The 15,399-nt window shown below is 38.0% G+C and overlaps 1 protein-coding gene and 1 pseudogene across 4 annotated transcripts in view; one reads left to right on the top strand and one right to left on the bottom strand.

Annotated features, from left to right (window-relative positions):
• The window catches only part of Dock8 (dedicator of cytokinesis 8), a 231,693-nt gene that overhangs the window by 132,155 nt on the left and 84,139 nt on the right, over positions 1-15,399 (bottom strand). For all 4 annotated transcript variants that reach the window (XM_004838202.4, XM_004838200.3, XM_004838199.3 and 1 more), the window contains 3 exons: positions 14,472-14,557; positions 5,876-5,942; positions 3,858-4,007 (listed from right to left, as the gene is read on the bottom strand). In XM_004838202.4, the coding sequence (XP_004838259.1) occupies positions 3,858-4,007; positions 5,876-5,942; positions 14,472-14,557 (303 nt within the window). The remainder of the gene's footprint in view (positions 1-3,857; positions 4,008-5,875; positions 5,943-14,471; positions 14,558-15,399) is intronic.
• Positions 10,134-11,105, top strand: LOC147825952 (coiled-coil domain-containing protein 152 pseudogene; annotated as a pseudogene).

A 15,399-nucleotide genomic window follows, 5' to 3' on the forward strand; every position in this document is an offset into this window, starting at 1 on the left:
TTTATGAAAGGAATTATAAAGGCATATTAAAAGGATGATAGTAGATACACAGCAACTGTTAATAGTAGCTACCTCTGTGTGGTGGGGTTATGTGATCTTTATTTTCTTCCTATTGCTGATATGTAGTTTCTATTTTTAAATAATAAACATGTATTATGTGTATAATAAAAATGCAATAAAAGTTATTTCGTAAAACAAGACCCATGAGACATATGCAGGAAGTGAAAAACTAATTTTCTTTATTATTGCTTACAAAGTAAAAAAGAGATATGGTCTCTATAAAAGCTAAGTTAAGGACTAAAACCTTATAGAAAATGAACAAATGAACAGAATAAATTATCTGTAATTGTGTCCTGTATTTCCTATTAGGGCTGCTTCTCTGGATTTAGCAGATTTGGAAAGAAATTCAAGAGCACTGAAACATGCAGCTTTCCAACTTGCTAAGTGGTTGTGAGAGGCCGAACGCTGCCACTGTTGAGCATCTTTTCCCATTTTGCTTCTGATAAAGGAGCTGCCCGGTCATTGGCCATAAACTTGGGTACCAAGAGCAAGAGCAAGAGCGGGTGCCTTCAGGGTGGTATGGCCATAGACTGGGCACCATGTTTAGGAGAGAGAAAAGGAGAAATTTGAAATTCCCTAATTCTCAGCTCAAAGAAAATTTAACATGAGAAAAAAGAAGCCCCTCTTTATCAAATAACATCTGCCTGGATGTGCTAGATCGCTTAAACTTAGATGTTGATGGGGAAAGGCAAGCAGATTTGGTCCCATTAGCCCGTGTTATCAGTTCAGAGGATCCTTGATTTGAGTCAGTGTATTCCACAGACATGGATTCTTGAGAGCTTGTGTGGAGGTTCTAGGAGGGGAGCACAGCTACTCATATACCCCAACAGAGGAAATGGCCCTCTTCTACGGGGAAAGGTTCTTCTCTTCAACCAAGTACACAGTATCAGGAGGGACGCCTGGCACGGTGAGGGAGGAAGGAAACACCCGCCTAGCCAGCCAGATTAACAAAATCAACCCTGGCAATCAAAGGGATGACAGATGTCGCAGCCAGATCACTCTCACACTCATAGACACATATTCTATTAAGACCCTGTTATCAGGTAGACATGAGGTATTTAAATCAGAATACCCTACTGATAGAGGGGTATTTAATGTGGTTAAAGGAAGCGGCATGGTGCTGTTCAATGGACACCTGGTCCAGGGAGGATTCCAAGCTGGAAGCCTCTCTTCTCATCAAAGAAACTTAAAATCTCAGCCCATTGCTATTGCAGGAAGGGAAGGCTGGTCCCACTAGAAATGCACCACATCGAAAACACAGCAGCATCGTACCTGAGCTAGAAACTGACTAGTGTCAGTTAGTATTTGTTTGATTCATTCATTTAAAAATATTCATTTACTATCTTCTAGGTGATAGCCGCTGGGGAGATTAGGCAGTAAACACAATATGGACCCTGTCTCCTAAGGTTACTGTCAGGAGCTCACAGAATGAATTGGAATGAAGCTATTTTTTCCCCGTAAAGTCAATGGATAAAACCATGGTCTTTAAAGTGAATTGTGAACAAAGATTAAGAACTTAATTAGGACCTTGAAGCAAGGAATGGGAATGTCATGGCTTTATTTGGAACTCACAGGAGAAGAATCCTCAAAATCTGGAAGCAGGACTAAGTCCAGATTTGATAGGACTGGGAGCTACTGTCCACTCCACTCCCTGCACTGGGCCCAGGTGACTCCAGGCCCTGCATAAGAAGGTGCTGCAGCCAGTGAGAGCCACTGGTCCTTCGTGACTGATGATGAGGTACATGAGTTGTCACCACCAGGGGAGGGAGGGCAAAGTCCCAATCATCTAAGGCTTTTCAGATGGAAAGGCTGGCTTCTGCCCTACTCAGGAGGGGCTGGCTCAGAACCTACTTGACTATTCTTTAAAAAGCCTAAGGTTCACTCTGCATTCCTCACTTGTGAAATGAATCCTTTTATCTACTTCACACAATCTTGAATTAACTTTTTAAGCCCCTATCAAGTAATATTATATGCCATACACGAACGAGGTGACTCTACCTAAATAGTTATGATCTTGGCGTACAGCCTGTGAATGAACAGGAATAAAAAAGGAAGCCCCTCTTTATCAAATGATATCTGTCTGTCTGGATGTGCCAAAGATCACACTACCATTTACTACCTATTTATAAGGAAGCAGCAACATTGTTGACCTTAGAGCTAAGACAAACAAAGAGAAGGCAAACCATGGATTGTCTTGCTGTGTAGATTTAAATTTCTTAATTATAACCAAACAATTTAAAGTAAACTTGCTATTGCCAAGGGGCGCATTTGTATTTGGGGACACAGTCAGTGGTTATTAACTAATAGCTCAGCACTATTGTTTGGTAGAGTATTACAGATTAATCAAAATAAAGTCATTTTTCTTTTCTTTTTTTTTCACAGTGCATCTCAACTTTATTTTTTTATTTGTATTTTACTTTTTGTATATCCTTTTATTGGTACATTTTAGGTGTACAATATAATGACATTCATCATTGGAGATATGCACCTTTACATACTCTCTTGGTTCTAATTTTTTCCCCCTTCCCTGCCCTCCCTTCAACCCCACCATCCCTCCCCATTTACAAACACTAAGAAAGTCATTTTTCAAAGAATAGAGTTTGAAATAAATTTAGCTCCATAGAACTAGTGTTGGGTTTGTTGGTTTCCCAGGCCAAGAGAGAACTGTAAACTTAACTACAGAGCAAACAGAGTGAGATTTAAGATAAGTTTCCCATATGTCTAAGTAATACCACACTTAATAATACTACTTTAAAGTTTGACAACAAGAAATGTGTCCTTTTAGCGACAGGTTTTTAACTATACTTTCCACAAGCTCTAACAATTTACCCTCAAGCTACAGTAATCTTTCACAATCTTTCCAAAATGAAATGACCTCCAAGTAACCTGAATTCTTTGGTATCTATATGGTGCTACCATATAGAGATGACAGGAGAATCAGCGGGATTAAGGACACAAGACACTGAGCTAACTAAACTTTTTCCAGACACAGAAGGCTGGGTGTACATTAAATCAGACACCTGAATTTGTTGCTTTGATTTGTTTTAAAATTTTGGGGTAGAGAGTCAATAAAACCAATTATTTGGCTTGAGGTCAGTTAAGTACCCACTGTTTGTTGTTAAATTATAACCAGTCATTTTGGTGTATGGGGATAGTCTCTTTTTCTTACACCAGCAAAGAGTACAGTGTATAATGAAAGGTTCTCCTACTTATAACAACCTCCCGGATTTTGACTCTCACTAGACAGTCTATGAGATGGTGATGAAAAGGAGCAGCGAAACTTATAAACCAAAGCCCACACCTCACACTGTCAGAGCCTGCACTTGGGAACATTTAACTGAAAGTTTCTAGAAAAACATAACCATTGTTAGGAAATAATGCTGGAAAGATTTTGTTCCTTTCTCCACAGCAGCCTCCTGAAGCTGGACAGCTGAGGGCGCTCGCTTTAGTTAGGAGGAAGGGCCAGGTTTCATTCCTTGGCCATGACTGCCCACTGAGGTCAGCATGATCGTCCCCTATACTGATAACGAACTTAAGTCTCAGAAAGTTTAGGCATTGGTCATTCATTCAGAAAGCTACTCAGTGCAAAGCCAGGATTTAAATCTAGGAATCTAAGATTCCAATACCTTTAGTCTTTCTGGGGAATTTACTTGTAAAGGAAAAAGGATAAGGCGGGAAAGAAAGCACTCAATTCTCACAGTGGACATGTTCTGTTGTGTCTTCCACCTCACACATATGCTGAGAGACACACAACAATGAAGACATCAGAATGCACAGATCGGACTGTGCTTCCCTACCTTGACTACTAGGTAGATGTCTGAGGATGGGTAGGTGATGGAGAAGATGGCAGATCTTGCCTGACTTGATGGGTCAACAGAAGGTGTGTGAGCTCGCAGAAAGCCTTTGAACTGGTCAGAATTTAGGTCACAGTGAAAATTTTCTGAGATCTGTAAATAAGCAGAAAAGGTAAAAATAAGTTAGACTGTTGTCTTCCTGATCTAAACATGTTTTAAAAAAGAATGAAAAAGCCATAAAATAATTTCACTCAAAAGAGAAACATAACCATGGATATGGTGTATGGTAGAGCCCATGGAAAATCTGATTAAGCATATTTTTTTTTTTACAATTTTTAGATATTCTAGAGCCATCTGATAGAGATTTCTAGAAACATTTAAATTTTTATTAGCCTACCAATATTTCCTGAGTATTAGTGGTGTGGTAAGTACTATCCTAAAGAAGAGTAGGACATTACCTCTGCCCTCAACTAGTTTACAATTACAGCCTCTCCTACCCACCCTTTGCCTTATTCCAGGCAGCAACGGCAATGACAAGAGGGATGTGGGGAGAGTACATCAAAAATACACAGAATATTTATGTAAAAAAAACCCCTCTATTACAGTAAAAAAACCACATTGCCATTAACCTCCCTCCAAATACTCCCACTTCCTCAGAACACATCCATTGTTCTTGCCACTTTGTGAAGCAGTTTATAATTTGTGTTTACAGCAATTTCTGACACACAGAGACACCGTGGTGTGTCCTCATCCGGTTCATTCACTGGATCTGGCCCTGTGTGACTTCTGGTTCTTTCCCAAAGTCAAGATGACCATGAAATGTAAATATTTTGAATCAGTTCAGGACACTGAGGCAGCTATGACAGTGCAACTAAACTCACAGAAGACTACTTCCAGAATTGTTTTAGAAAATGGCAAGAATGATGGGATATGTGTGCAGAAAGCAAGGGGGAATATTTTTAGGGGGATTAATGGCAATGTGTCTTTTACTGTAATACATTTTTTTTTCTTTCTTTCTTTTTTGGTACTGGGGATTGAACTCGGGTCCTTGTGCTTGCGCAGCAGGCAGTGAAACCACTGAGCTAAATCCCTGGCCCTACTGTAATACATTTTAAAAAGCTAAACATTCACTATAGTTTTTGATCACACCACATACTGAAGGAAGAGGACGCACTGCCATCCCAGGTTCCTGAGTGACCAAGTGGAATGAAGGCATTACTGGCCTTCTACGCACCACCCCACACACTCTGGACTGTTAAGAAACAAAACAGCATTTGCTTAGGACGTGCAAGATGCCGAGCTCAATTTCCAGCACTGCAAACAACAACAAAAGACAGAAACTTCTTGTCCTTTAAATCGGTGGTTTTCACAATATGTCCCCTGGCCAGTTTCAACATCATCAACATCATCAAGAAATCTACTAGAAATTCAAAGTTCTGGGCACCATTCAAGACTCACCAGGTCAGAAATACTGGGGCAGGGTACATTATCTGTGTTTAGCCAAGGCTCCCAGATGATTCTGATACACATCCAACTCTGAGAACCACCGCTCTAAATCACTGGATTTGGGAGTCTACTTGTTTTAGCAGTTAACCTGCCTCAACTCCATGATTATTAATATTTATTCCAAGACACATGTTTCCTTCAATATTGAATGGTTATGGGTAAAGAAAGGCAGAGGCATCCTCTCTGGCTTTGCTACTGTTGTCTTCCTCTAAAAATTACAGACGGACCAAATACTAAAACACTCATGGAGAAGTCTTGGGTCCCTGGATTTTTTTCAATGAAGAACCACCACCCCCAGCAGGCCTTTCACTTAAAAATTTCTCAAATAGCATAAATTACTAATATTCCCAAGTCATTTCTTCATAAATCACAAAAGTAATAGAACTATATCCACCAAAGGTCATTTCCTTTCATATCTTATATTTTTTTCTGTATAAAAGTAAGATTTAAAACCATGAACCAAAAGAATCATGAATACTATGCATGCTTGGATGGGTTATTTTTTACTTTCTTACTTTTTTCCTTTCTTTAACATCATAGAGGGCAATGCTGGCAAACAGAGGCTCAATTTCAATCTCAAATCTGTCAAAGAAAGAAAGAGGAACAAAAGTCAGTATGGTTTTAAACTAGACAATTTTGAATTTTCTGAAACTTCTTGGATGTATAAACTAGTTACAAATATAAAAAGTTTCCAAAAATATTTGGATAACTCCATGTATATCAGAATCACATTTGGATATTAATGAAGAAACACACAAGATTCATGGAAAATACCTAATCATGTAAGGACATAGTGGATACATGGCCCCCAAATGCTTGTTGATGGTAGGTACTACAAGAAAAAGTGGACTGAGTCAACCTTCTGTCTGATCCAAAATAGTATTTCTTATCCCCATAGCTGCCATATTTTAAGGAAGTCTCTCAAGAAATGGGCTTGTTTACATTTTAATTCTAGGACAGAAAACTCTGTTATTCAATTTTTAAGGAATGGGTGTTTCAGGTAATAAAAAAAAAAAGAAATGTTCAATTACTTTTCCTTAGACTTACAGAGGGACAGTCAGAAGATTAGGTCATGATGCAGATGAATGTTTGGCCCTTCCTAAACTCTGCTGCTGGGGAACTGATGAGTTTAGGTAGGAGGAAGGGATTGAGCACAGAACATAAGCACTGAGGAGTCAGGATCTCATGAGAGCTGGAAAGAAGAGCCCTTCATATTGACCCTGACTGATGATTCTTCTTAAAATGGTGGGTTTAAAGAAAATACATAATCCTGCCACATGCTGTAAGTACACATGAAACACAGGTGAGCATCATCCAAGTTTCTCAGTTTAATAACCGTGACCTTGGACACTGCCCACAGAGAGCACCAATAAAGAGACCTGGACCACCACTACCTCACAAGCTGTATGAATTAGGCCAAATTTTATTTTATTTTATTTTCCATTTAGTTTATTGGTACATTTTAGGTATAAAATACAGTTACATTCATCATTGGGATCTTGTACCTTTACATGATGTATCTTGGTTCTTATTTTTTCCCCATTCTCCTGTCCTCCCTTCACTCCCTCCACCCTTCCCTATATACAAAGACTTTGTTTCCATGTTTTTCCTTTTCTCATATTTTTTCTTTTCCCTTCTTTCCTTTCCCCTTCCCCTTCCACTTCCCCTATTCCTCTAAACATTTTCTTCCTCTTTCACAATATCAATTATACATTTTGATTCTTATTTACACTTTTAGTTTTTCACACCAGAGAGACTCTTGAGTATTTACACATGTGTGTCTTATTTATTTCATTTAAGAGTATGGCCTCACTGTGCATCTACTTAGCTATGTCTCTAGTTTCTCATTCTTTATGGCTGAGTAGTACTCCACTTTATAAAAAAAAAACACATCTTCTTTATCCAGTCTCCAGTTGATGGGCACTTGGGCTGTTTCCAAGTTTTAGCTATTATAAAATAAACATGTGCCACTATAAACATGAGTGTGCATATATCACTGTGGTATGATTCTTTTAATTCTTTTGGGAAGATACCCAGTAGAGGAATAGCTGGGTCAAATGGGACTTCCAATCCCAGTTGAGGTATCTCCATATTCATTTCCATAGTGGTTGCACCAGTCTGCATTCCCACCAACAATGAAGAAGGGTTTCTTTCTCCCCACAACCCTGCCAGCACTTGTTAATGGTTGATTTCATGATAGTAGCCATTCTTTCTGGAGTGAGGTGGAAACTCAGCGTTATTTTCATCTGCATCTCTCGAATGACCAGTGATGTTGAACATTTTTTCATATGTTTATTTGCTGTTTTTACTTCTTTGGCTGAGAAATGTCTCTTCATTTCAGATGCCCATTTTTGGGTTGGGTCTTTAAATTGGGGGCAGTCTGATTTTTTTCAGTTCTTTATATATTCTAGATAGTAGACTTCTGTCTGAGGAACAGCTGGTAAAAATTTTTCCCCACATTGTAGGTTGTCTCTTAGCTCTGTTGGTGGTTTCTCTTTTTTTTGGTACGTGGGATCAAACTCGGGACCTTGCACTTGTGAGGCAGGCGCCGGAACCACTGAGCTAAATCCCTGGCCCATGTTGGTGGTTTTGCAGTGCAGAAGCTTTTTAATAAGATGAGATCCCAGTTGTTGATTCTTTGTGCTAGTTCCTGTGATACTGAGGATTTGTTCATAAAGTCCTTTCCTATGCCAATGTCTTCGAGAGTTCTACCTAACTTCTCTTCCAGCAAGTTTAGTGTTTCTGTTTTAATATTTAGATCTTTAATCCACTTTGATTTTAGTTTAGTGCATGGTGAAGGATAGGGGTCTAGTTTTAATCTTTGGCAAATTGAAATCCAGTTTTTCCAACACCATTTATTAAAGAGGCTATCTTTCCTCCAGTGAGGATGGTTGGCTCCTTTGTCAAAGATGAGGTAGCTGAGTATGTCTGGAGTTGTTTCTGCATCTTCTAATCTATTCCACTGATCCTCGGGTCTGTTTCTTCGTCAGTACCATGCTGTTTTTATCACAGTAGCTTTGTAGTACAGTTTCAAGTTGGGAATTGTGATACCCCCTGCCATGTCTCTGTTCCCTAGAATTGCTTTTGCTATTCTAGGTCTCTTCTGGTTCCAGATGAACTTTTGGATTGTTTTCTCTAGTTCTGTGAAATATGCTGTTGGGATTTCAATTGGGATTGCATTGAATCTGTATAGCAGTCTTGGAAGTATGGCCATTTTCACTATATTGGTTCTTCCTACCCAGGAACAGGTGATGTCTTTCCATTTTCTTATATCCTCTTCGATCTCTTTTTTCAGTGTGCTATAGTTCTCAATGTAGAAGTCTTTTTCTTCCTTCATTAGATTGATTCCTAAATATTTCATTTTTTTGGATACTATTGTGAAAGGGATTGTTTATTTGTGTACAAGAAGGGTATTGATTTTTGAGTGTTGACCTTGTATCCAGCTACTCTACTGAATCTGTCAATTAAGCCTAGAAGTCTTTCGGTTGAGTTTTTTGGGTCTTCTATGTAGAGTATCATATTGCCAGCAAATAATGACAGTTTAACTTCTTCCTTTCCTATCTTTATTACTTTTATTTCTTTCTCTTGTCAAATTGCTATGGCTAATGTTTCCAAAACTATATTGAACAGGAGTGGTGATAGTGGACATCCTTGTCTTGTTCCTGATTTTAGCATGAAGGTTTTCAGTTTTTGACCATTTAGTATGATGTTGGCTGTTGGGTTTTTTTTCATAGATAGAGCCTTTATCAAGTTGAGATAAAGACCATCTATGCCAATTTTCTACAGGGTTTTTATCATGAATGGGTGTTGAATTTTATTGAATCCTTTTTCTGCATCTATTGAGATGATCATATGGTTTTTGTCCTTGACTCTGTTAATATAGTGTATTACATTTATTGATTTACATATGTTGAACCATCCTTGCATCCCTGGGATAAATCTGACTTGGTCAGGGTGTATGATCTTCTTGATGACCCTCTGTATTCTGTTTGCCAGTATCTTATTGAGGATTTTTGCATCTATGTTTATTAGGGAGATTAAGCCAAATTTTATTTTAAGGCAAATGTGAAAGAATGATCTTTCCATTCGATAGTTTTGTCTCAACAGAGGACTTTAAAGAAGACTACTTGGGCAGAATGTAAGCATAGACAAAAGGGTTAATTGCTCAGATGACATTTTTAGTAGTGAGGTAGTCTGGAGGAATGGTAGACCCAGAGGCACTGAGTCAGACAGACACAGGCTCCTGCCTACCAATTCTGAGATCCTAATCAGGTCCCTTGGCCTTTTCCCAGTCCCGTTTTTTGAAATCTGGAAAATGAGGGCAGGACATTTGACCTTTTTATTTTCCACAGTTGTTGTAAGAATTGTGGAAGATAATGTGTGTGAATATAATTTGAAGACAATATTTAGAAACAGCATTATTCACCATAGTCATATGGTGAGACGAATGAATAAACAAAATGGAATACTGGCATATTATTCATTTAAGAAGGAAGATTAGTCTGATATACACAATACTGTACTAAGTTAAATAAGCCAGTTATGAAAGGATAAACCCTGTACAATTCCACTTATATGGCATACCTAGTATAGTCAAGTTCAGAGACAGAAAGTAGAATAGTGTTGCCAGGGGCTAAAGGAAGACAGGGGAATTAGTTTTAATCTGGGAAGATGAAAATTTTCTGGAGATGGATGGTGGCAGTGGTTGCACAGCAATGTAAATGTACTTAATGCCACTGAACTGCATATTAAAAATGGTCATGGGCCAACTGAGGCGGGGGAGACTTTGAGGAACCAGGAACAACAGCAATTCAAGCATGGATCAAAGTAGTGAAAGATGTACAAAAAAGATTAGCAGTGTGAATATTGACAAACTTATAAAGGATTTTTCACAGATAGAAAAGAAAATGATAGAAACCAGTGGAAAGAATAACATACTGGAAATTCAGTTGGAAAAGTCTATCTCTTTATTAAAAGTAGTGCAAACAAAGGAAGCCTCAATTAAAAAAGAATGTGCTGCTCTTCACTATATGATGAAAGGGCTACAACAGACCATTGAATATCAACACAATTTGAGAGGTGAAAATGAACAACTAAAAAGAAATGCTGATATGACAAGGGAAAAGCTGAAATTTCACAAACAGGAATATAAGAATAATATTGCCAAACTTGTACATGAAATGAAAATCAAAGAGAAAGAACGTAAAATAGAAATAAGTAAACTTTATCAAGATATGCAGAAAAAAGTTGAATTAAATGAAGAAAAGCACAAAGATCTAATAAAGAAAAAGGAGATGGAAATCTCAGAGTTAAATGCAAAGTTAATAACTCAAGAAAAAGAAAAGCAAAATGAAATCATCAAACTACAGCTGGAGTTTGATGCCAAACTAGCAAGAGTTCAGACTAAATCAAAACCATATCCAGATGCTACTATTTCCCCACAGAGTATCTACAGAAGGCAGCTTCAACATCTTCAAGAAGAAAAAAACAAAGAGATTGCAGCTCTCGTAATACCATTCACAATTTGGAGCAGCACCCTTGTATTGGCCAAGATTCTCACCTTAAACGTAGACGATTTTGAGGATAACAGTAAATTCATTAATTACTATTTACTTTTTTTAAAAGCAATTGAAAAATTCGCTTCCATTTTCAATATAAGTATACTATCTAAATAGCCTAAATAATAAATGAGACAGCTTTAAACATTAAAAAAATGGTTATGATAGTAGTTTTATGTTATATACATCCCCCCACATACACATTTGAGAATTTCTATGATAATTCTCTTGTTAAATAATAGCACATTAATTTGGGGCTTTAGTGTACCAAAGATCACCTGTGGTTGCCTGGCATAGTCATCCTGTATTTAATTGTGTGCAAACTGACACCCAAAGGGTGTGGATGCTGTGTGTGTCACTTAGGTAAGTACTGAGTCTAAGTTCTCTGGGTTCAGAAAAACAGAAAAAGAGAATGAACATTAAATACATCTAATTATGATGTGCTAAGTACTGTACACACGTCAACTCTTTACTCTTCACAAAAACAGCATAATGCAGATATCAGCCCCATTTTATACACAAAGAAACTACAGTTCAGAGAAACCAAGTAATTTGACAAAAGCTACAGAGTTAGGAAGTGACACGGTCACAGTTCCTGACACAGTCAGAAACTAGCTCTTTCTGATCACAGAACATAGGATTTCTTCCAGTATTTTCCCAAGTATAGACCCCAGAGACAAGTGTTTGAGGCAAACAATGGGTTTGTCACCATGAAGGCTGTTGGCCCACCTGAAACCTACTGAACCAGAATCTTGTTGGGGAGATGGTGATGGGAGGCCTCCTAAAATCTTCATTTAAAATCAACTCTCTGGGCAAATTAAATACACACTTGGCCTCACCACCAAGAAGATTCCTCCCAGTGGAGATTATTTTGCTCAAGATGAAATTAAATTTTAAAGTACAAGACTTGCCATTATAAAATACAAAATAGAAAAATACTTTATTGTCACTCTTTTTTCTGGCTACTACATTTACAGAATTGGCACCAGCTTAATTGTTTCAGTATTACTGAGGCTTTATCTGTTTCTCTAAAGCAAAACAGAGAGTTATAGATCATGATAATTTTTCAAAAATCCCCTAGCCAATAAATCCTATAGTATTATAAATAGAATTTTGCATATCAATGTCAATGGGAAAAATGCATCTTTAATATTATAACTAAATTTTTACTATTTATATTTTTGCATTCAAGTTTTATATGTAGAAATTTCTTTCTTTTCTTTTCTTTTTTGAGGTAGGGTCTCACTATGTAGTTTGAGCCTTGAACTGACTACTATGTAGCTCATGCTGGCCTTGAAGGCAATCCTCTTGCCTCAGCCTTCCAAGTTCTGGGATTCCAGGTGTGTGCTACTATACCTGGCTATTTCTTTTTTTTTCTTTTTTTTTTTCCGGTACTGGGGATTGAACTCAGGGCCTTACACTTGAGAGGCAGGCTCTGTGCCACTGAGCTAAATCCCTGGCCCTGGCTATTTCTTCTTTTAAAAAGTTTATTCAATGTAGTTATACCACACATAGTTATATGGACCATCTCTTTGGTCTGTCTTCCCTCTCACAGATATATATGTAACATAGATAAACTATTTAAGTCACTTGAGCAGGCCAAGGGCACTGGACAAACACACCAATTCTACTTAATTTCTGCTTTAGTAGTTGGGTAAACATCACTAGAAACTACTCAATAATTTTCATTAAGAGGGCCGGGGATTTAGCTCAGTGGTTCCAGCGCCTGCCTCACAAGCCCAAGGTCCTGAGTTCGATCCTCAGTACCAAAAAAAAAACAAACAACAAAAAAAATAATTTTCATTAAGAGAAATCCAACTGACTCAATCTGGCTTTTTTATACCTCATGTCTCTCAGTGGGCCATGTTTTCCCACCTGTGAGAAGAGCTGCCATTTATTTATTGGAAGGGTCTAGAAGGCTTGGTGACAAACATCACAGGGAAGAATTCTTCCCATTACAAATGGCACAGGCACTGCATCTAAAAGTGATTATGCATCCTGTGCTGGTGACTGAGGGCTACAGACAATAGGGTAAGTTTCCTGAACACTGTAGAGGAGAACAGCCACTTCCAGTCATTCCTCCTGCTCACGGCTGGCTGGCAAGGGCTAGTTTGTCTTTCTGTGTCCACTGCTTGGTATTACGCTGGTAATTTCTGTATGCATGACAAAAAGCCCTTGTACCCACTAGCAGAAGTGGCTGGGAAGAGAGGGGTGCAGTACAGTCAGCTCTCATGTCTGTGAGAATCACATGGGATCACCTTCTGAGAGGTGGCCACAAAGACGGTTCAGCCATCTGGTCTACCACATAAGACCTCTGGTCCTAGAATAAAGACTCCAAAGCTCAGAGAACTTCCCAGGGTTGAAAACTTCCTGACAGCATATGAAAAAATGCTATGCTTATGTACTGTTGCCAGTAGAGAGCATTTACAACTTTTTTTTCCCAGGTGGTGCTGGGGATCAAATCTAGGGCCTCTACCACTTAGCTACATCCTCAGCCCAGAATTTATAAATTTAGTATTTTCAAAAGGATATATGATCTGAAGAAATGGCAATTAATTGTCTAAAGCAGCAGTTTTCAAAGAGAAGAGGTATGCCAGCATCCTAGAGGATATACAAGACAATCCACTGGAGCAGATTTATGTATGTTTTATATGCAGATACAGTATTTCCCTATGCAAGTACAAAATTAATACACACATAGAGAGGACAAATGACCCTTTAAAAAAATAAAAGTGTAACAATAAAGTTTAGAGATAACTAATATAACTTTAAAATAAATGTGGGAAATAATTGTCCAACAGATTGAGACCAACCTGCATACATATTTTGTTTGAATTTTACGGTGTTTTTAAAAAAATGAAAAAAATATTTAACAAAATAGGAACTTACACAGAAAAAATCTGCATTTATAGTTTTTGCCTGAAAAAAAGGTAAGACAACTGACAAAAATGAGCCTACTTACATGGCAAGGGTTGGCTATAGCTAGCAGCAAGTGTGCCCTTAGCATAGTTTGTTACAGTCCTTGGCCCTCCTTCTTGTCCCTGGCTCTGAGACTAGGTTTCAATTGCATCTGTCATTGTGTTTCCACAGTGTCTAACAAACAAGTCTTTGGGAAAAAAAACAGGCTCTAATTTGCAGTATTTGCTAGTTTCTATGTTGTAAATTTTCACTATGACCAATTTCAAGCTACAAATGTCACTTTATTGAACAAGGAACTGAAAAAAGATTTGTACTCTCAGCTCCTGTGGACTAGTACAAACTGATTCTAGCACACCTTTGATATTACCCTTATTTTTCTTACTGTAGGCCATTTCACTCAGTTACCTCATGCCTAACCTTAGTAGATACCTATGTTCACTTTGCTGATGTAGAAGAATGACTGTCAAAAGGAGCTAACTCCAAGCTCTGCTCTTTGTACTACTCCACAGCTCCCCACTGTAAAATACGTATTGGGAAATCCTGCCTGATTCATACTCTGAGGAAACAACATAGTTTGTATCTAAAAAGCAAAACAAACATCAGTACAGCCGTTCATATCTCTGCTGGTACTTACTTCAGGGTCAGCAACTTGACCAATATTCTATTACCCAAATGTTCCTTAGGACACTCTGGTACTGGACGTATTTCCACTGCATCCTCCTGTTATTAATCAGATGGTAAAGAAATTATTAGTGGCTTTTCATGAGTATTTTCAGTTAAAGTAAACCCAGGGAAGGAAAGGCTATCATCCTTGACTCATGCCAACCTGCATTTGCTTTATTTTTTTTAATTAAAAAAAATTTTTTCCCCAGTGCAAGGAATCAAACTCAACACCTTGTACTTGCCAGGTAAGCAAGGTACCACTGAGCTACATCCCTGGCCACATTTGCTTTATTTTTAATAACAGAGTAATACTCTGCTTTTACAAGAGAGTTTGTCATTCCACTCCCAGCCCTCAGTGTCAGCATTTACAGCAAACATTTTCTTCTTTCAGAAAGCCAGGCATTTAAGACAAAGAGACTGAGAGAGGAAGGAAGGAAATGCTAAATGGATATGGCTTATTGACATCCACCAGATGGCATTGCAAAATATTATACCTATTGTTGGGTTTTTTTTTCTTTGCCTGCTCTAAATACACATGCAAAAGTGTTTTTCCTGCCAAGGGTCTTAACTAGTAAATATGAAAGTTTTAGACTTGAGATCTGAGTCAGAATAGTTGACTTAAGGCTGTAAACCATCAATCCTATAACACACAGTCTCTTTTTCAGTTCAATGATTCCTTAAACAGATGATAGAGATTTGGAACTGAATTTACAGGCTGTGTACACACACTTACAGCTAGAACTTGCTAAGGTTCTAAGTATAAGACTTAGTTATGGTAAGTGAACAGCTATTCCTGCCTTTCTTACCACAGAGAGACTGAAGACTTAAGGAGAACTATCAGGTCCCTATTGTAACTGATATTTAAATCTGAACTATCATGGCATCTTACTTATAGTCCT

This window comes from Heterocephalus glaber, unplaced genomic scaffold (genome assembly GCF_053883595.1).
Source record: "Heterocephalus glaber isolate CG9 unplaced genomic scaffold, H.glaber_assembly_v1.0 deba00001481, whole genome shotgun sequence".
NCBI classification, from domain to species: Eukaryota; Metazoa; Chordata; class Mammalia; order Rodentia; family Bathyergidae; genus Heterocephalus; species Heterocephalus glaber.